Source organism: Diadema setosum, chromosome 17 (assembly GCF_964275005.1).
Source record: "Diadema setosum chromosome 17, eeDiaSeto1, whole genome shotgun sequence".
Lineage (NCBI taxonomy): Eukaryota > Metazoa > Echinodermata > Echinoidea > Diadematoida > Diadematidae > Diadema > Diadema setosum.
The window spans coordinates 27,470,577-27,493,487 of record NC_092701.1 but is presented as its reverse complement, the minus strand read 5'-3'; the positions used below and the strand labels follow the sequence as shown (position 1 = coordinate 27,493,487).

Sequence of the window (22,911 nt, the reverse complement as noted above, 5' to 3'; positions counted from 1 at the left end):
CCTGACAGGTGGAGAACGGTGATCATCGTATCTGCCTTTGTATTGTGTGTGTGTGTGTTGTTCACTACTGAGACTGCGGGGCCATGCGTCCGCCGCTGCCCACATCGTCTCGATGGCGAGTTACCCACGGGGAGGGTACGGCGCAGAACGTAGGCACCGACCGCGCATCGCGCATTATCCAAAAGCAAGCACATCGGGCTAGCGCCTACGACCGACGTACCCGGCGCGGAGAAAGTTGTGCGCAAACTGCAAGCTGCTCCCTTGCATCTGTCAGCTGAAAGTGGTGGCGAAACATCTAGCGAACACTTTCATTTGGAGTTTAAACTAGTGCACGTCTGATTCGAAACAAAGAACCAGTGGTTTGCTACCATTCCGGAAAAGACAGAAAAGAAAAAAAGATGGAGACGGCCGAAGTTAAGGTAAGGTATTGCAATGTGTTGTAGAATAGAATCTATTATTGTTGAAGGTCTAGGCCTATATTCTTTACGTGTACGAGTAAGACTCGCGACTTGCATCTGTTAGGCCTACCACTTTGTCGTGCAGTTGATAACGAAAATACGCCACTACCTACACACAACCAGCTCCTACGTTTATCAAAAATTTTTGGACAATGAATGATCATAATGAATTCTATGAGAAAAAGTGTCTTACAATACATTTGGCCTTGTGCAGTTGTGGCCCTTGGTGCTCGTAATACCAGTTATTGTGTCATATATTGGAGTAGGCTCGACGACGCTCTGTGGTAAATATAGGGCCTAGATCTAATATTATTGTTATACAAAATTTAGCTCTGCTCTGGGTGGTTTGTGCTCAAAATTTATTTATGCATATTCACAAAAAACAAAAACAAAAACAGGACTCTGGAGGGTGAACAATTCTGAAAGCCTTCGATTCGATGGTTATACATGTGATGTGAATGATGATAAAAAATATAAGTCTAATGCTTATCCATCCATGTCGTGAATGTAATCACTGATATGATGGGGTCTGGGAACGAAGAGGTTTAATGTTTGAGTTTCTGAAATTCTGGTATCCTTTGTACTCCCCCCCCCCCCCCCCCCTTAATGGTATAGGCTGTCACAGTACTTTGCTCTTATCTGTTTGTGTTGACAGGAAATCCTCTTTAACGTTCGCACATTCGTGAAAGGGGTCGACGCTCGCCATGGCCGAAAGCTTAGCAGCGAAGAGCATGCGCGATGTGCCCTCCACCTCCTGCAAACCTTGCCGGCTGCGCGGACGGCGGTCCTCGACTTCCTCTGCCACATCTTTGATGAGAGTGTCAACCTCTACCTCTACGAGCTGGAAGGAGAGAATGCATGTAGGCAGAGAGAATAGTGTACTTGGACAGCCTTCTACTTACTGTATATGCTGAATATTTTGCAAGGTTTTTATGTTTGTGAATTTCGTGAGTCGGGTGCTATTCGCGAAATTAAAGACATGCAAAAATATTGACTCTAATCAAGATATGAATGTGGCATACACATGTTACGAATTTAACCACTCACGAAATTGTTGGGAAATTCTGATTCGAAAAAATTTAGACTTGCGAAATATATGGCGTATACAGTAGTCTATAATCTAGGCAGAGGATGCAGCTATTGTCTTTGGTGTTATGCTAAATGTCTGATGCGGTGAGATTATTGTCTTTGCTAGGCGATGCGTCGGATTAGGCGAGACTACGAACGGGAAGCATCCACTGCCTATATCCACTCATCTTGCTTTAGTCGATAATAAGAAAACAACTACAGCAAGATGAGTGGATATAGGCGGTGGATGCTTGGCGTGCAACCACTGTTCGTAGCCTCACCGTATCACATGTATCGCTTGGCGAAGACAATAGTATAGCTCCATCAGACGTTTAGTGTGACAATAAAGACCGTACTTGTAGCTGCACCCTCCGCCTAGATTATAGGCTACCTTCTTCTAGGTTCTGATTTACTTCCCAAGGCTCAAAATCAAGAGAAAGATGGGGATCACAGTATTTACATCCAAGATTTGAATTTGATTTCTATGAATTGATAAGGGATATTTTGGCAGTGCTCATTCTTCTTCCTCTTATGCTTGTGATAGGAAGGGGAGAGAAGAATCACTTACGAGTAAACACACTGTTTTGACAGACTTTCTTTCTACTTGGGCTAAACTGAGTGTGGAGAAAGGGAAAAACAAGACTTTGCTATATATTCCATTTTATTTTGCCCATGCATTCAAACTTTTTAATTTGTCAATTGTGAGTGTGTACATGAGAAAACAAAGCATAATTTGATGCCTTTGTCCATATTTTACATTCATTTTTCCATTTCAGCGAGCATGGGACTGCAGCTGGACGAGCTGATTGAGGACATGTGCAGTGTTCTGAAGAAACTGATTGAAAACAGTCCCACAGCATGGGCCCCCATCCTCTCCACTGTGAGTTGTGCAAATCTTGCCATCCAGAGAAAATTCAGTAACCGTGGATGTTTCTGCCATACCTGTACCGTGGTATTTAATTGCTAGCCAAGAAGACTACCAGAACTACGGATACATTTACCACAGTAACTGATAACAGATTAGTTTACTGTAATTTCTAGTCATTACTATTAATAATATTACTGATATGCCTTCTGTGTTACTTGGAGATTTTCTTATTGTACCAATGATGGCCAAATTACTTACTGTATTGCAGGATATGTCCATTGCACATAATTTGTCCTTTTTTTCACAGAACATGAGCTCTTTACAACTTAAGGTGATGACAGTTCTCATTAAATCTAGCTCAATATCTGTAGGTGTTCATGCTGTTTGTATAATTGAATTTGAAAAAGTCTTTGAATGCATGTATTTTTATTGTGCAACCCATTTTCCCCCCTCCTTTTTTTTGTGTGTGAAAAGAGATAGACATATGAAGCTCTGTCTTGTTTATCAATCTTGGAAATTATATTTACATTGTACATCACAAAGGAAATGTATCATGATAAAAAGATTGTATTTCATATTTGAAATACAATAAATCACAAGGATGTTCTTAATGATTTCTAATTTTTGTGTCACTCTGCAGTGGTCCATTGCTCTCCTGGGACAAATCAGCAGTAACTATGCCAACCGGAGGGGAGTCCCCCACCCGTCTAGCCTGAATGAGCTCCTGCAGCTGTGGATGACTTGTAAAGGTACTTTACCGCACATCTGCCAAGTTTCCATTGTATAGTAATAGTAGCTGGTGTTCAGTAAAATCTGTTTATTGATAGGGAAGTCCCCCATCCTTCAGCATCAGTAAGCACTTAACTGTTTTAGAATTACAGTATATGCCATACAATATATATTTAGTGAGTTTAAGTTTTTGTGAATCACAACTTCCTGACAATATCGTGAGTGGTTGAATTTGCTAATGGTGGAGTATCCAAATTATCACACACCTTGTTCATGTAAGTAACTACTGCGTACCAGTACATATATGCGTGCACATTGCATTCATGTTGGAATTGGAGCCAATGTCTTCATGACTGTGTTCTTGAATTTACATCAGCATACAAAATTTTCAAATGTGAAAACCCTGCAAAAAAATGGATACGCCATATATTTATCAAGTGTATTCTTTCACGAATTGGGTCTTCCCAACAATCTCATGAGTGGTTAAATTTGCAATTGTGGTGTACAGCACTGAACAGAAAAATGCATGCATGCACGTCACATACATGTTGGGATGAGAGTTAATTTTGAAATAAAAACTTGAGGAAATATTTGGCATACACAATATATATACACAATATATTCTATGTATTTTGTAGAAATAACTTTATCTTTAATGTGTAGCCACGCGGACCATCATGGACCTCGCCACCAGCTGCATTGGTGCCATGAGCTCCTCCTGCCCAGACCACTGTGTGGATGCTCTCCTCAACACCTCGGTTCAGCACTCTCCTCACTTTGACTGGGTCGTGGCTCATATCGGGTGAGTGTCCCCCAACCCCCAATTGTAAATGACTAATTGCAGTGTCTAACAGTTTTACAGGGCACAACTATGCTCCAAAATATTTGACTGGTAAATGCTTTGAGTTTTGTTTGTGACAATTGCAGCCCAGCATTACACAACAGTGTGCATTAAAAATTGTACAAAATTCCTTGATTTGTGTTTGTGACAATGCAGAATGCTCCTACAATGACAACTTGTCTGATTATTGCTTCATTTTTTGATTTTGATTTTTATTATTTTTTTGTTGTTATGGTGTTTACTCATAGGACTCACAGCATGGGTTTATTTCAGTGTAATGAAAGTTCAATACGTACCTTTCCCCAAAATGTAATATGGTGTCTCATTGGAACTTTGCACAAGTGCAGATTTTTGCACAGCCATTAAATGGTTGAATTTGAGTAACTCACAAAGGCTATGTACTTGTCGTTTACATTCTACTTTGTTGAGCAAGGTAAGGAGCTGTCACTTTTGTTAATAATTTATTCTTGACCCATTGAAGAATAGTCCTGAGTGTACTCAAGCAAAAGCATATCGTCGTTGGGGTGACAAGACCTTGTATCTGAAATTTGGTGGAAGTGACTTTTTTTGGATTGATGGTCAAATAATGGGTTAAGTGATGTCCTGTCCAAATCCCAACTGTCTTAACTCCAAAAATAAAGCCACCATGGCATGTCAAAGGAAAGGCTTTCCCATTCGCTACAGTGCATCGGCCGCCATGTTTTTTGGCTCTCCTGAACATTTGACATTTTGTAGATACAAGGTTTTGTCGCCCCAGCGACGATATTGGAAATAAGTGTTATAGCCAAATCAGCTCATCCTCAGTGGGTTAAAAGAAAATCAATCATCATCTCTCTTGTTCAACCAATCCATCCCAGCTCCTGTTTCCCCACCACCATCATCACCCGCGTCCTCTCCTGCGGCCTGAAGGACTTCTGCGCCAGCCAGTCACTGGAGGGTCAGCTGGTCGCCACGGAGACCAAAGTGCCCAAGGTGGCATCGGTGGTGGGCATCCTGGGTCACCTGACTGCCCAGCACTCTCAGGACATCCGCCGAGCTCTGCTGGATCTCTTCCAGGTATAGTATCCATCTTGATGATTGTTCACTAAAACTGATAAAATTATGTGAGAAATGTATGGACCAAGATACAGACAAAAAGATCTTGTAATTTACCCACCGTTTATCTTTCAGAAGACTGATATATTGTAGGCTTGTGATGTGCAGTTTTGTTGGAATTTATTCCACATGTACTGCACACATATATACTACATAATCGTCTTTTCCTGTCCTGCAATTCAGTTTAAAAATGAGCGCTAAAGTCAAGTTGTGAGATACTTATTTAGACTACATAACCGCTACGACTTAAAATGTCTTAATAGGTATCACTTCAAAAAATGAAGTTGATGAGACTAAAGTTTTGAATTATCGCATTGAATCCTGCATTCATTAACCTTGAATGAACTATTAAGAAAAATGATACGATAATATTTCTGACAACAAAATCATTACCAGTTTGATATAAAATCATTTGTGCTGAAATCTATAAAAATACAATCAGATCATGTTTGTCAAAACTCATGAAAAAAAAAATGATCAGAGCAGGTAACGGGGTTCATATCATACATGATTTCTGTTTGTCTATGTGTTTGGTTGTGCAGGAGAGCCTTGACAGCAAGAAGGACCATGATGTCTTCACAGTGCCCTTCTTGCTCCAGCTTGCCACAATGTCATCCACCCTCCTCAAGATCATCACCACAGACTTTGTCCAAGCACGTAAGATGACATCATTAGATATTCTAAATGAGATTATGAGGTTAGCGCAGGAACAGGAACAGCTCAGCTAGCCCTTGACAGATTTAAAATGCTTGAAATTATGGAGGAATACTAAATTCATGATTAATTCTATGCAAATCTGCCCATCTAGTTTGCGAAGGAGGAAGTGACCTTCAACTCTAGTGAGGGTTATTTGTCAATCAGAAAAGTGGTAACTTTTACTTTTTTTTGAGAAGAGAATGTGTACTCAATAGCAACTTTTTATGTGAGAAACATATATACTATACACACCATGATATCTTGCAGTAAAACAGATACAACAGATTTATGAATCTTTGAGAGAAATCAGGCTTTTCCAACAGTGATGGGCATTTGAACATCAGTTGGGGCCTATGTACAGTAATATGGCAAATGAATCCGTTTTGGTCATAAGTTGTGATGTCTCACATGCAGAAATTCCTATCAGTTTTACAAAAGAGATGTTTGCAGTGTATATACCAGTATGTATACTGTATACTGTAAAACAGGATATATTCGCGGCATGAATTTTTCCCGAATTGGAGCTGACGGCCTTTTTTGCGGCATGAAATTTTCGCGAACTGCCACTGGCATTCAATGCATATAGTGTGGACAAGAACTTTCGCGTGCATTTTAATTTCGCGAATCTTGGCGCTCGCGAAATTCGTGAAATTAAAATGCACGCGAACATTCCTCGTTTTACAGTATACATATCTTGCTCACATAGATATATATATTTGATGTGATTCTCCTGAGGATACATCAAGGTCAATGCAGGTTGTCTCAAATCATGTAATTTGAGAGGCCACCAGGAAATATTTCTCTTTGTTGCGGTTGTTGCTGTTAAATTATCAAATCACTGAGGGAAGAAGAATATTCCAAACTGTGACCCCAACACCCACTCCTTCTCTACCCTCCTCTCTCTCTCGCCAACAGTGACTCCAGAGGTCCTGAACAAGATCTCGGAGCAGTTCCGGGACTCGGCGGTCCTGAAGCGGGACCGGGAGACCCTGCTGCGTCTCATCATCCACCTCATCTGCCGGTCTGGGAGCGGTGCCTTCAACCTCCTCCTCTTCCTCCTCGACACCGCCTGCGACGGCCGGCCCCCTGGGTCAGTGGCGGATGAGGCCAGGGAGGGGTCAAAGGTCAATCAGCTGGTTCGAGACACCTGTGCTCTGATCTTGGTAAGGTGACCCCTCTGTCAGTGTGTCTTGTAATTCAATCTTGTGAGTTCCTGTGGTGAAAGATAGACATACAAACAGACAGATGTACAGACTGATGAAAAACATATACATGTACGCATAGTTTACACAGACATTGCTTGATGAGAAAAAGTCAAATGTGGAATGGGTTACTTTTTTTATTGAATATGGGGGAGGGGCAAATTGTATTTATATAGTCAATGTCTTCTTTATGACCCAACTTGTCAGAGAGAATCTACATGTGTGATTTAAAAACCTTTATTTCTGCAGGGACATGGCAGTAATATGTCAAGCTTTGTTTATTAGCACATGGCTAAATTCTTAAATCTTCCTCAAAACTTCAGTTGCATGAAATTTATATTCTGATCGTGCGAGGATGAGCACACACACAGTTAATGGTAGGACATCGGTGGTAATCAGGTCATCGGTGGTAATCAGGTTGGCAAAGAGAGCGTGGCAGAGGGGGTGCTCTTCTCTGAACTCAGTGCAGAGATGATTAATTGGAATAGTAATCTCATGTTTGTTGCCATTCTGGTTATTATTTTTTCTTTTCTTTTCTCAGGATCTGCTCCTGCTGGACTTACAGCGGTCAGCCTACAGCCAGTCCGGCAACCTATCTCTACTGGCCACGCCCCAGGTCAGCCAGGAGTCCGGTAACATCCCCTTCCTCAGCGAACTCCGCAAGCACACCTCGCTGCTGTGTGAGGATATCATCAGCTCCCAGGGAAGAAGGTTGGTGCAGAAAAAAAAAAATCATAATAAAAGAATCCATGCTTGTAGATTTTTACTTAATACAAACTAAATGATCCTGATTTCATGTATTATATATATTCATTAGATTGACTGAGCAGCCCATTATTTTTGAATGAACGTTCTCAGTGATGGTTTTACCAAGACATCATCACCGAATCTCTTTGCCCCACGCCTGTAAGTGCATATAGTATTACTTGTAATGTTTCCTACAGTACTAGTCACATTCACAGGGAAGAAAAGCAGTTTGGACTAATTTAAACACCTCGGTAATCGGTAATCAAGTGAGTGCTGTTTTCTGTCTTGTAGGCTTAATGATGAGGTCAACTCTAGGGTCATTAGAGTCATGTGACCATTGTATGACAGTTTTGATTGGGTGGTCATGGCATGTGAGGTGTGGAACCCACCAGACACTGAAATGGTCCTAAACGTGCATGATGATTATCGACCTTTGCTCAAACTTTCACTGATCTGCTGTATTGTGTGCCACTGCTTTATTCACATGACTGTTCTCTGATGTGGAAAGTTGTTTAGAAGTTTAATATTTTAGGGCATGAGAATTATTCACAGCTTTTTTCCCCACATCGTGGCCTGCAAGGATCAGACTGTGTATGCTGATCCAATGTGTCCAACATGGCAGAACAACGAATAAGCCCTCCATATCCTATCAGTACACTCGTATGATAACAACTGTCAGTGGCAGAAATCTTGCATGTTTGATGAGAATCATTTACAAACCGCAAAGACATCCAGGCGCGGTGGAGCACCCCAATTATCTCGCAGAAATCCATCGGCAGCCGAGCCTTATTTGCATAAAGTAAACAACATGTACTCGCGTAGTTGAGAAAAAGTAAACAACTTCTCAAGCTAATAACAATTTAAGGAAACCTATTTTCGGATTGAAATTGAGTTAGTTTGAATTTGAAAACATGTCCGAATATGCACATATAACATATTAAAGGATTTGACAATGATAAAATGTGAAATTTTAGCGAAAACCTGGCGAGCAAAATTACCAAAAATATGCTTCGAAAATCATCCTAAAATTCACGAAGTGTGATTGTGGAACCAAAGCGCCATTCGAACAAAGTACACCGAAATTTATTTATCTGCTTGCATTTTAAATGTCATACCGTAATATTCCCGGCCATGGTTGTGTTGGAAAAAAACAGAAGGTGATGTCAAAAATGACACGAACGCAAAGCGTACAGGTCGGTCCCATGTATATATAATCGCGTGACTGTAGCGTTGCATGTCACAGCACACACAACGCTTTGCTGCATGCAGCGTGCGCGGCAGCAGCTCAGCAGTCACCGCCGTGCGACACTCAGCAAAATAGACTGCGTCACATGCAAACCAACAATGAGCACGAAATCCTGAATCTCACGTACGGTACCATATATGCATGCCCAATATTACGGGAAAAGAAATGACGTCATTTTCAATTGTTCCGCTGACTACAATTTTCTATTCCAAACCCTGTAGAAACAAGTTGATTTCTCAAAAAGTACAGGTGGAACCAAGCGAAAACTTTCACCATATATGGATTGAGGCCTGATAAACTTATGTTGTCAATTTCGGACACATTGGAGCCCGGCCATAGTCCAGTCGGAAAAAAACAGAGAGCATGTTTTGCGAGAGGTGATTTTCAAAACGCTTTAATATCTCAAGTTCTAGTGCAGCAAATTTCATAATTTTTTCATCAAAAGGAAGGTTTTTAAAAACTTAGATAGTGTGGGAAGTTTGAGTTTACTAGCGGCACGCATAGCGGCACAAGGAGAAGGTAAAGATTTGACTTTTTCATGCACACAGTTTCGGACAGCCGTGGATGCCCGTTGGAAATTCAAATAGAACGGGGCGATAATGAGATGCAAATTGGGGTGCTCCACCGCGCCTGCATCTCTGTGCAGAAAGAGTGCATTCATTCCAATGGACTACAGATCATACAAAGGTGTGACCTATATGATGGAGATGGTCATTCATGCATAGGTCCATTTAGCCACAAGCTAAGTTGTTTCAAACAAGCAGACAACAACTGGGATGCCACACCCACGTTCATTCTTGACTGATAGAGTCCCTGCTACTACTACTACTTCACAAATAAATTTCCCTTATGTTGTCCATTGACCAGGGTCAGCTGGCTGCAGAGAATCCTGTCCCTCATCGCTGTCCAGTCCGGCGAGTCCTGCGCCTCCGACATTCTCAGCTTCATCCTCATCAATGAGTCGAATCCATCCAAGGTGAGGCTGGTCAACTGAGATTTAAAGGTGTATAGTCCCGGTAGTGTAGAGGGCGCTGTTGATGATACTGCCGATCACCGTTAGCATTGATATGAAGATTACCGAAGTTGAGCTGTCATCAAGAGTAAAGTGCGTAGGTGTTGCTAAATAACGTTGCCTTCGTTGTCTTCTCTGCGCATTGCGCAGTCTAGTAATGCCAGGGTGCGTATATATGTGCTTGTTATTATGACATCACAAAAGAAGTTTGCTAAAGCTGTCATCCCCCTCAGCCGAATCATGAGCCGAACTGTGATCTGACCACTGACTACAGTGAATCAGACTTCTTCGGACTCGGGGAAGTGGGCCACAGCGTAAGCGCTAAAGAGGAGTCGATAGCGTAGGAAACTTGCGTCGTGTGCCCGCGTACGCATTTGACTAAAACACCGGGACTATGCACCTTTAATTTCCATATTTTTTTATTAATTTCATCTCAAAGATTCTTTCAACTTGATTGATACATACCACTGCTTGAGCTGGCAACATCACACACCTACAAAACAGGAGTCATGAGTTTACTGCGTCTCAAATTAGAAAACAATCTCTCCTTTGAAAAACAAGGACGCAAAAATATGACATTATATGATCAGACTCACATTTTGTTCCCATAATATTCCTGTTATAATCCAAGCTGTAATCTTTTGTTTGCTTTGACTGCTGATTAGCATAGAAACGTCATAGCATTATATACACTGTCTAAAGTCCATGGCATAGAAAGGATTAAACATTACCCAAGGAAACCCTGTGAAGATGGGACTTCAGGGAAGAGAAGATTGGGAGGTAAATCTTCAAAATTGTCAGAACTCAGAGTCTCAGGAATTGACTTCATACTCCATCCGCTATATCAATCAAAAGCAAGTCTAGTGTGCCTGGCTGCATCAGTGCATCCATGTTTATTCTTCGTTACTGTTATATCAAGGAAGCTTCGGCGCATTGCATTTTTTACCTCGATGTGTTTCTTTTTCATTGTTTGTTTGTGTGTTTTGTTTTGTTTTTAAACCTGAATACAGATTGGCCTGTACATGAGAATCCTGTCTGAAATGGAGACTAGCTATCCCACAATCCTCCCAGCCACCATCCATAAATCTGTCAGCCAGCTTCAGCGAACAAACCCAACTCAGGTATGTCAGACATCAGGTAACTGCAATTGCAGATTATTTCAATTGTTTATGTATTGTAGCCTTTGCTAAACCCAAAAGTAATATTAGACAAATTAATGGAAACTAAACACAAAACAAACACAAAAGCTCTCATTAAATCTGTCGCACTTGAGCAAACACTTTTTTTAGTTCACATTAATTCTGGTCAGTACAGCTGATATTCTTTGTGATTTCTATCATTCACTCATAGAATCATGCAGATATAGAATCATGTAGTAATTAATCAAATTTAGTATTAGACGGCAAGCTGTTCAGAAATTCATATTTTTACTTCTTTTAAGTCAATCTACCAAGTTTGATAGGTCTTGTATGATTTTTTTTTTCTTTTTCTCATACATAACACATTTGAAGACCTTACAGCTCCTCACAAATCTGACAAAACTCCTGGCGTTCAAGTCCAGCAGCAAGACTGACACCCCTGCCGTCCTCTGCACCCACCTCGCCGACCACCTGCGGATGATTGCCAGTCAACTTCACCACGGCGACGTGGGCGTGGCCGCCCGTACAGTGGAGCTGCTAGAGCTGATTGGTCTCCCGCCGGTGATTGACAGCGCCACCTTGCTGTGTCTGTGTCAGTCGTCGGTGGAGTTCTTCTTCACTGCAATGCAGAGGGAAGGTGAGAAGAATGATAGAGAGGGTTTAATGTAGCTACTTTGGAGGTACTGCCAGAAGTATGAGATAGAGAGAAGAGAAAGGGGGGGGGGGGGGCAAAAGAGAAGAAAGAAAATTTGAGTAAATGTCAATCTTTGAATCCTCAATAATATGCAATGAGGATACTCATAATGTGAACCATGAAAGGTGTCAATAATTGTGTGATAATGGTTAACAATATCATAAGCTGGTTTATGAAATCTAAACCTCATTTCGAAGTACCAGGGTAATGTGTGTGCTGTTGTTGCTTTCCTACCTTTATGCTATAACTATAGTCTCCTCCCCCACAACTCCGACTCTAACTCCTCATGCTCTACCTGGAATTCCTCCTCCAACTTCACCTCCAACTCCAACTCAGGCTTCGTCTGACACCTTAGATATTTCTGATTATTATTATCATTGTTGAAACTGTGTTGTAAAAAATATCGAGGCAGCACCTTGTCATGAATTTGTATTAAAAAGATCAGAGAGGATTGTAATGATTATGAAATATGTTTTTGTGTCATATTGTCACTGCCAGACACCCTGGAGCGGCTCCAAATGATGCGATCCTGCACGGAGTACTTGACCTTTCTGAGTGCCAACCCAACGGCCCAGACCATCATTCTCAGGATGCTGCTCCAGAACGCTGTGCAGAAGGTGTGTAAGGTGTATGCTCCTCTGTAATTATGCCACTCCCAATGTCATAGCATCCAGCAAGGGGAGATTTTCTACCTGTTAATAAAAACACATGGCGTGTTTTGTACGGTTTGACTGAATTCACCCATATTGTAATGCAGGAGTTACAAGACACTGCCAGTACAGTAATGTATCAGGACACCACTTCATAAAAATTTGATGTGATAGCAACTCTTGCTGGAATGGCAGTTGTCATGGTAACAACAACAATCCAGATTCCTAATTGGCTGTTGCTATTGGAAGTTGCTACTCCAGCAAAAGTTGATATCCTAACATCTTTTATGAAGTAAGGCTCAGATTTGTTTGTTTGTTTGTTTCTTTCTTTCTTTCTTTTTTTGTCTGTCAGTCTGTCTGTCTGTCTGTTTGTTTGTTTGTTCAATGTTACTACTGTTGTTTTTAAAGAAAGAGATGAGGTACTGTTTTGATAGGAAAGGTAGGTAAGTGGAAGAATATATGAAGAGTTTGTTTGCAAAAACCGATAAGTCCATTTTTGAAGATTTTGAAGTACCATAAAGTACAAAATGATGCCTTTTAAATGATATATTCGTCACTACATATAAAGGTACATTTTTGAAGTTATGGTCAAAAGAAGCGAAAATTTTCTTATTGTTCTCTTTATTTTTCTTGACCTTTAATCCAAATATCTCCATTTGACAAATATGGACTTAATGATAATAATAATACATACAATTTCTATAGCGCCGTTCTCCACTTTGATTAAATGCTCAAGACTTATCGGTTTTTGCAAACAAACTCTTCATATCTACATCACAGGAAAGCATGCATTGCATAAACATGAATTGTAGGAAACGCAAAGGCAGACAGCAACCGATTCAAGACGTAGCCTCAATAGTCACACCCAGCAGGTTCCAATGATAGTTTCTGTTATTTCTGTTACCACCCGATGACAGCACCACGCACACCTCTTCGCCAACGCCAGCAAGCACTCACAGGCGTGGTCTCAGTCCCACCCACAGACTTCTAGCGGGGGTCCGTCAAACAACTCCTCCCTGTACCTGCTGAAGCACAACCAGGATTTCTTCGGCTCCCTCACAGTGCCGCGGGGGGCGTCGACTGTCTTCCATTCTGGGATCATCGGGCAGGGGGCTCGGATGAAACTGGAATCCCCCGAGAGCACATCAGATATGGTAAGAAAAAAAAATTTTCAAAAGGAAAAGTAATATTTTTTGTTATCACGCACAATAATCTCTGGATGTTGTGTGAATGCCATATCAGAATTTTATACTATTAGATATTGCAATCAAGTATTGGATGAGGGAAAGTAGTAGTTCAGTTGCCCACAACATATCAAACACATTTTCAAACTGTGCATTCTCATGCAGTGTAATGCGATGTGTGGATGTTGATGTAAAGATGTTGAATTCATTTGTGTGTGTATGTATATGTGTGCAAGTTCACCTTATAGACATTACCATTCATGGCCATTTAGAGCTTTGCCATTTTCTTCAGTGTTAGAATCAGTGAAGTAGCAAGCAAAATATACCACATCAAGGAAAGTTGTAACAGTTATAAATGTTAGTCAATAATTGAGTGACCCATTGCTTTTTATCCAGAGTGCATTAAGTTGTCAGCTGGCAGAGTAAGTATGGCCTTGAAGACAATTATTCATAACACTTTTAGTGGTGTCAATACGTAACACTGTGCTGCATACACTGAGAAGGGTCAAGGCTTTTACAAGAACTATATCTATGGTAGGGAGATCATATTCCTCAGAATTTAGACTGGTAATATATTCTGATTGTGATGTAAACCCATTCAGGAAGAGACAAGGCTCACAAATTCCCGGCAGCTGGTGGCAGCCATCACTTCCTGCGCTCACGTCGTCCCCGACACTGGCGACGCGAGGAGCCCAGCTGCCGCTGCCGCCTCAATGGCCGCTGAACCGCCGCCGAAGACCATCGCCAAGGCAACGGCCAAGCTCCTGGCCACCATCCTCGTCGACATCGTCTGCCCCGACGTGAGCCACGAGGACGAGGGCTGGCCGGACGAGGAGATGGTCAAGCACACAATCGAACGGTACGAGGGCGCTCCTTTGTCGATGGGTGTGGTGGTTTTATGCTGATGAAAAACATGTCTTTAGTCGGTGCACCTGTCCTGTATTATTAGCACAATTTTTGTTGTTTATTTGCTGAATGGATTTACTGGCAACCTGCTGACTATTAGCTCGGACAGAGTCAACACCGGGCAAGATTCTCTCTTTTTCTTGGGATCAAAGTACTTGTGTGAGAGAGAAATTGAGAGATAGAGATAGATAGATAGATAGATAGATAGATAGATAGATAGATAGATAGATAGATGAATAAATATATAAATATATATTCAAATAGAAACATGGATTGATTGATTGATTGATGGATGGATGGATTGATTGATTGATTGATTGATTGATTGATTGATTGATTGATTGATTGATTGATTGATTGATTGATTGATGATTGAGTGATTGATTGATTGAGTGAGTGAGTGAGTGAGTGAGTGATGCATTCATTCATTCATTCATTCATTCATTCATTCATTCATTCATTCATTCATTCATTCATTCATTCATTCATTCATAGATACAAAAAATATTGTATAGATAGATAGGTATACAGATAGAAAGATAGAAAATGGATAGATTGATGCAAAGATTAATTTGAAGATTGTTAGATTGATTAAAAAAAAAAAGATCAATGGAGATAGGAAGGTAGATGGAAAGAAAGATTGATGTAACAGTCCAATGAGAGAGAGAGAGATAGGCATATAGGGAGATCAATCAATAGATAGATGAATAGACAGTAGAAAGAGAAAGAGAAACAGCTGGTTAATGTTCGAATATATGTGTGAAATGGATGATATCCCTTCATGTGACTCGTCCCAGATGTAATCAGTAAAATATTCATTGAATCCAATCACAGCAACCTGAGCATCAAGAAGAAGATGGATCAGTATCCATTCCTGTGGGACATCCTGGAGATAGTCGCCAAGGGTAAGTATTGTTTGCTTTCTTCACTTAAACTGCTGATTTTGCTATAACACGCATTTCCCATAGACACATGTCTGAGTATACACGGAACTAGTCCATAAAGACACCATTCAATCTTGCGGTGGCTTCAATTTTACAAAGTTTTAAAGTTTGCTGCCTGAGCGGCATAACACTTTGCTCACATGGCTGAAAAAACAAGAGCACCCAACAACACTCAAGCAGATAAAAAGGTTTGAAATATATGCTCCAAAACCATCAAGATGCAGTATTTAGTAAATCATGGCAAAGGGTAGTAGACTGTTTTCAAAATGGTTTAATGTAATGCCTTCTCTTTGGGATGAATTGAGTCTGGTATACCCAGTCAGTCAAGGATTTTTTCTTTTCTTTATCTCCTCACTGTCATGCACCAACTATTCTCCAGCCAAGCCAGCCCTTTGCTACTGCATGGGCATCATGTCCAGTGTCATGGCAACGCTCATCTCGTACTGGGAGTCCTCCAGGCATGGCTTGGCCAGCGACTCCAAGACCCACCTCCACATCACCTGCCGGATCGTCCACTGTATGAACCTGGTACGGCCATTGCCTACAGTTGATTAGTTTTCCCTTCTGAACGGGGTTGATTGATCTTCTGATTTTTTAAAAGGGCTATTTTTTGTTCATTGGGGGCTTTTCTTTCTTCTGTCTTGCATAGTTGTTATAAAAGAATCTTCTATGACTTTGTGTGACAGTGGGTAGTTTTATATCAACATGGACAAATTTTGTGAAAGTTTGCACATGTGTGAATGAGGCAGTAATTGTTATTTTTAAGTTGAGTACACATTTTCATTCTGAGTGTGACCTTTTGTGGAAGGTTTAAAATTTGTGTGCAAACTGGTCAGAATTTTATTTTGTAGAAAAACTCATTTTGAATCCTGGTGTCACTCTAGTGAAAGGTCTACTACTCCAGTAATTCTAGGAGAACGGGGGTTTATATGTTTTTTGGGGGGTTTTTTTTCAGTTTCAGAGTAGTATTATCTTTAAGCATTGTCCTTGTATCTGAGGGTATGATAATACATCTGGGTTTAGTTGTTTCAAATGTTGAGAAAAAACAAGTTTTTCTTGATGTCATTCTTGCAAGAAATTGCCACTTCATACAATACACAACAGTATTTTGACCTCCAATTACCCGTCATAAGACAATTTTGAATGGGGTTGATACCCCTTTACAACATCATGTCCTACAGCAGTTGCTAACATCAGTTTGAATATGTGGGTTAACGTTGATGCATTCATTACTGTTAACTGTGTTTATAATGAAATGCAACAATTGTGATGCGGAGTTCTTTAAGTGAGCAATCTCATTTGAATTGTCATATCTTGAATTTATGGTGTACTGCATATTTATAGTTTTGATTGCAAGAGTAGTATCAATTCATCTTCATTGCTATGATAATGTAAATATGTTCATTGGTATGTTTGTGAAGTGAAAGGTAAATTGTGCAATACATACATGAAAGGTATTGGACTCCATTGTCATTATCATTTTAGTTGTGATTTCTGCATGGATTGAAGAGAACCTCCTTTTATGTTTCTGTTTCAGGCTGGCTTTATCCCCCCGCCCCTAAATCAGTGTCATCTCATCTTTGTCTCCCTCACGCCAAGGGAGGTCTACGTCCTCCTCGATAACATCTGGGCCTTTCTCAGGGTGAGTTCACATACTGTAAGACCAGAAATCTTCACATACGTGAAACTTTTGTGAATGTTGCGAGGAACCAAGATTCGCAAAAGTAATATGCACTCGAACATTTTGTCTTTTTTTTTCTCCCCTGCACAATGCATTGAATGCCAGTGGCAACTCGCGAAAGTTTCATAGCATGTATGTTTGTGGCAGTACAGTATGTGTGTATCTATCTGTCTGTCTGTCTGAATGTTAGTTTGTCATTTTGTCTCTGTGCCTGTCAAGCTGCCATTAACTCTGACGGTGTTTACTTCTCCATCTGAGACATGGTATACATCCTGTGCTCGGTCATTTTCATTTCTTGTTCGTACATGTCAAATTCTCATTTTGTCTGTCTGTTTATCAGTCTGTCACTGCTTTGTATTGTTGGTTGAGCATTCTGCATGTCTGTGTGAATGCATTGTTTTGAGTTGTTTTTGTTTTTTTGTCCATGTGTCTTCCTTTGTGTGTGTTATGTGTAGATTGTGTGAAAACCATTCTGTAACATATTCCATCAACATGTTTTTGTGTGTGTGTGTTTGTGTGTGTTTGTCATGTTTTGTAATGCTCATGTTTTAGTCTGCATTTTCCCCTTTGTGTGACCATGTGTGCAAATTTATGAATGCTATGAAATGTGTGTTTGTTGCCTGTGTATTTGTTTGCCTGTATGTTTGGCTGTGTCTTTTTCTTCAACATCTTTTCATTTTGTCTCTTTGTGTGTGAGTGTGTAAAAGCTTTACGCTTTGTTAACAGACAATAGTCCTTCTTTTGCTATGCAGATTGATTTATTTTTATCAAGCCCAAGCTATTACTTTTGCACAAATAATGCAAGTAACTGTGGAGGTTGAAATCCCATCAAAAAAGTTGAACAGAGCTGGTAGTTGTATTGTCTGCATCTCTGAGAAAATTTTACGACTCTTCCTTTCCGATCTGCTCCCAATCAGGATAACCCGCCTATAGCTGAGGTGTTCATAGAAGTCGATGAGCATGGGCAGCCATCCAGGACGTTTCCACAAGGTGAGGCATTCTTTGCGCAATAGAAACAAGGACGGATGTGATGTAAATGATGAGTCATATTCTTATGGGAGATACAATGATTGCATGATGAAAGGAGATGTCACTGTCGACTGCATGCAACAGTCACTTCATTGTAGTTATTTTTGTTTCTAATGTCAAATTTCTGCAGAGTACATATTGATAGCATTTTTTCTCGATCAACATCTTTGTCTTGAATTGAGGTATGATGTTCTTTCATTTTCATGACCATTTCAAAATGGACTGAAAGATAACAAACGTCCATAATGAGTTCATATCATATCGCGACCATCAGTGAACCATCGGCCTCTTAGCTGGCCAATAGACCTTTTTTTCCAGGCCTTCATTGAATTCTCATCAGTGGGACAGTGTGTAATTTCAGCAGCTACTAACGGCAATCTGTGAAAGCCAATATGCGAAACTTGACTGGATTTTGATACATGCTATTCCTAGTCCAAAATGCAACAACTAGATGGGCACATATATAATGGACGGTCTAGGAAAAGAAGCCAAACGGCATTTCTATCTGCTTTAGTTGTACAGAGAAGTGAGATTTTCAGGTTTCGTAACAGATTAATCTTACAGATCTCTATCATTGTTAGATTGTTTGGATTGTTTTCTATGTGATATGCAATTTTTCAGTTATCAAAAAAAAGGGGGGGGGGGGAATCAGAAATCCAGAGGGTCCCATTACCATCTTCGCAGAACTGGTTTGTACTCTCATGAGTTGCAAATATAGATTTGCAGTTCATGCCAGAGTTTTGAGCATGCAAGCAATCAAGAGGAAAAGTTTTAAAGAGTTGAGCTGTCACGCAGTGATTGTAAGTTTTCTCTTCATAAGATAAAAAGCTAGTCAACGTGTGCAAGCAGTATGAGAAGATTGAGAGAGCTGTCTTGGTTGAAAATCGTATTTAGCAACTGCGCAAGTCACTGCATTTTTCAGTTCTTCATTTCAAATTCTGTCCCGTGTGTATATGGAGGGCAGTCATTCACATGCTCTATTTTCACAAATGAGAATGCACTGAAATTTTCCAGCTGGGTGCAAATCATCACGATGTCGCAGGCTAAATCTTGCTGGAAGCGAAAGGGGAAAAGTAAAAAGATGTAGCTGAGATTATTTGTTACTCAGAACTGTCAAATGTGATGGATGCAAACATTTAACCCTTGCATAGGAGGAATATTTTTGCTTTTTAATACTAATAATGTTACGGCTCGTAACAATGTAATGCATTATCTCAGCTTGGGGGAGGCAGGGAGGGTTGGCAAAAATTGGGAGATAGTAAAGTGTAGCATTGGCTTTTTATTGAGCCGTAAAAAAGCACAGTAATAATGTTATTTGCTTCAATTCCTGAAGACCCAACAATGTCTATCCATGTGCTCTCTTCGTCTCACACACACGTGTAGAGCTTGTGGCTACGTATGCAGAGATCGTGAGGAGCCTTGTTCACCGCAACATCCACAAATTTGGGCTCCTCTACACCAGCCTGTTTCCCTTGCCCGCGCAGAGCTGAGAGAGTCTTGCATGCAGGCCTTCCTCAAGAGGACAACAATGCCCTCGGTGACCGACTGACAGTGAACTCTCGCCAAACATGGTGGAAACACAGGAACTGATGCCATTTGTGTTTACTAACTTTCCGTGGATGAGGAGAAGATTAGAAGAAGTACTGCGTGATCCCAAGTGTAACACACCAACCAGAATACAGACAAGGCTACGTATTGTGGTGCAGCGGTGCTGTGCATTCATACCTCTCCACTATGGATTCACCAAACATCTCTGAACTGTTGAACCCCACTCACAGCTGTACTCTGAATGCCAACACCAGTGAATCCTAACACTTTTCTGTGCATTTTTGTGTAGGGTTTGTTCTTTTGTTTGTTGTTTTTATTTGGAGGGGGGTGGGTAAGGTACACAGGTAATTGTATTGCTAGAAATCCTCATTTTCTTTTGAAGTGTTTCTGTTGTTAAATCAAAACCCAATCCATAAGAGAAACCTTCAAATAAAGACATCATATCTACACTGTACCTCTGCTTTACATATATGTTAATTCAAGGTCTAACTAAATACAGTGGTAAGATTTTGGAAGAAAAGGCTGGGCAGACTTTGGTGGTTTCAGAAACACTGCCCACCAGAGGAGAATGGAAGGATTTCTTCTGGGGGCTTTCACTGGGGGTTCGGGTTTGATTCTGGTTTTGCATCGTCAGTGACGTTCCGTTCAGTTCATTCGACAGGTTAAGATGGCAACTCTACCGCCATGTGATTGTGACCTCTCGCGGAATATTTGCGCACAACATGTGTGCTTAAAAAGTGCCAAGAACCTTCCCTGCGGCTGATTTTTGCTGCCTGATTGGACACAATATTGACATACTTCGGTCAGTTTCATTGGTCCATCTGGAAATTCAACCATCCCATAATGCTGTTGTGTCCAGATGGAAAAAATGGTTGTTGTTTCAGGAATGTCCAACTATGGAGTGCATTGCATAAAACCCTTCATTTTTTCATTTCAATGTAAGCTTGCCTCAGAATTCTTTGCTGAACTTTGTATTTGCTTGGCATAATGGGTATCGTCTGTATTATGTTCTCTTTGAAGGCTGCGCGAGGATACTCTGTTTTAATATGATAATATCAAAAAATATTTTTTGACCAAAGATACACTTTAAAGGGGATGGCTAGTAACTGATCAGTGGGAATCAGTGGAAATGCTGGAGGATGATTGTTCCAATCCTTGTGGGATTCATTTAAGAGTACATTATATATCTATTGTTGTGTGGAAATGATTTGCTTCAGAATAGTCTCATATTCAAGTAATGTGCAGTTTAATGTTTCCAGGTTAGCATGCCTGTACAGTGATGAGGCCTTCAACTGCACATAACTTGAATATGAGACCATTCTGAAGCAAATAATTTTCACACAACAATAGATATATAATGTACTCTTAAATGAATCCCACAAGGATTGGAGCAATCATCCCTCGGCATTCCCACTGATTCCCACTGATCAGATACTAGCCATCCCCTTTAAACCGGAAATTGTGGATGTGCATGTTAAAAGCTCATTGATGGGGGGGGGGGGGGGGGGCTGAGGTTGACTACTTGTCTGTAGGTATGGGAAACATACATGTAATGTCCTAAAGCAGGTTTAGGAGAGCCTTTCTTTATTTCTCTTTTTTTCCCCTTTTTTTGGGGGATTGAAAATGTAGGGGAAAAAATGAACCATTCAAGGTCTCATTTTCGAAGCCAGACATTTAGTTCTACATTATGTAACATGAGCATGTTATAAACATGTGCAACAGTGTCCGGAGTTTTTGTAAGTTTGTGTAAATTTTCATGCACACTTGCACTGTAAATAATCTTATTTTGTTAGTTATGCATCATGAATAAATATTTTTTTGTTAAGATGCATGGCAATTATTAATGTTTGTGTTTCTTGTATGACTCTGTCCTCGAGAGTATTCTTTTCTTTTAATTCCTCATAACTATCAAGGTGATTTGTTGTTGTTTTTATGCCTCTGCCAATAAGGGTGCAAGAGGCATGGTTTGTTGCTTTTTTTAAAAACTATTCATTGGAAAGAAGAGCATATACCATGGAAAACTGAACTTTCATTATTTTATCTACAGTGGATTTGAATAACTTTCAATATTCAATGCATGGAGCATTATACCTACATACATAAAGCGCATATCTACATGTGCATGTAATAACACACCATCTTCACATCAAGAGCCTTCAGTTGATTAATCACAACACTAATCAAAATCTCCAGAACAAACCATAGGCATGTGTACACAACTCCACATTTCTTGGCAAGATGAGAAAAACAATGTTCTCAATATTTTAATGAAAAAAACATTTCCACACTCTCCATTCATCCCCTCTGCAAACATAGTATAATAATAAATGATGATAAAAAAAAGTGGCTACGATACAATAGGCAACTAAAACACAACACACAAAATATAATATTTTTCAATGACAAAATAAGGTGAATGAATGACTCCAGGTTGGCATTTACAGGGGAACCTTGTTATAAGGAGGACCCAAGAACTGTGACAATTACCTTATGTTGTTTGAAACTGACAATGACCTTGTTATATCGGGTTCCTCAACATATCAGGGTAAGAAAACAAAGAAATAAAAAAAAGTTGGGACCTGTAAAATCAGCTTGTCGTTAGAGGGGTTTTGTTCCTGACCTCCTCGTAAAGAGGTTTCCCTGTAGTTGTCTTCATTTTGCAAAAACCACAGAAGCATCTGGCTGAAATGTGCTTGCCTGTGCTTGAAATTATGTACCCTTTCCATAGACAAAATATGTTTAGCCTTCCAGCCCGTTACAATCCAAATGATCCAAATCAAAAAAGTATCCCAGCTCCAAAGCTTAATCATTCATGAAGAAGAAGAAAAAACAACAACCCAAGAACATGAGATATTCAAGAAAATGTTTGCAGTTGTCACTGCTCAACCGATGGATGGTTTGAGTCCTACAGGTTTTACTTAGCCGTGGGAAAATGAAATGCCATTTTTACAACAGACTTCTGTTCAGATCAGATTTGTGCGTAAGGAACATCTATGACTTTCTTTGGAATATGGCTGTATAAACTGCTGAACACCGTCGACCGTACCATACTTCACAATATAAATCAACAGACCAGTCACGACGTGACGAAAAAGTGTTCATGATGGACCCCTGCATCACGATTTTGCAAGATAAATTCGCATGCAATGTTTTCATATCTAACCCTCCCTTATG

General features: G+C 40.3%; 1 protein-coding gene across 1 annotated transcript; it reads left to right on the top strand.

Annotated features, from left to right (window-relative positions):
• Window positions 1-295: 295 nt before the first annotated feature.
• LOC140240718 (integrator complex subunit 5-like) lies at window positions 296-21,205 on the top strand. The gene is made up of 20 exons (XM_072320481.1): window positions 296-419; window positions 1,114-1,318; window positions 2,303-2,406; window positions 3,035-3,143; window positions 3,787-3,925; window positions 4,822-5,020; window positions 5,602-5,716; window positions 6,671-6,918; window positions 7,499-7,668; window positions 9,818-9,926; window positions 10,973-11,083; window positions 11,474-11,738; window positions 12,294-12,412; window positions 13,363-13,599; window positions 14,232-14,488; window positions 15,370-15,440; window positions 15,859-16,007; window positions 17,017-17,121; window positions 18,078-18,150; window positions 19,573-21,205. Exons 1-20 carry the CDS (start codon window positions 399-401, stop codon window positions 19,677-19,679), a joined length of 2,913 nt encoding a protein of 970 aa, XP_072176582.1. The 5' UTR covers window positions 296-398; the 3' UTR covers window positions 19,680-21,205.
• The last annotated feature ends 1,706 nt before the right edge of the window (window positions 21,206-22,911 follow it).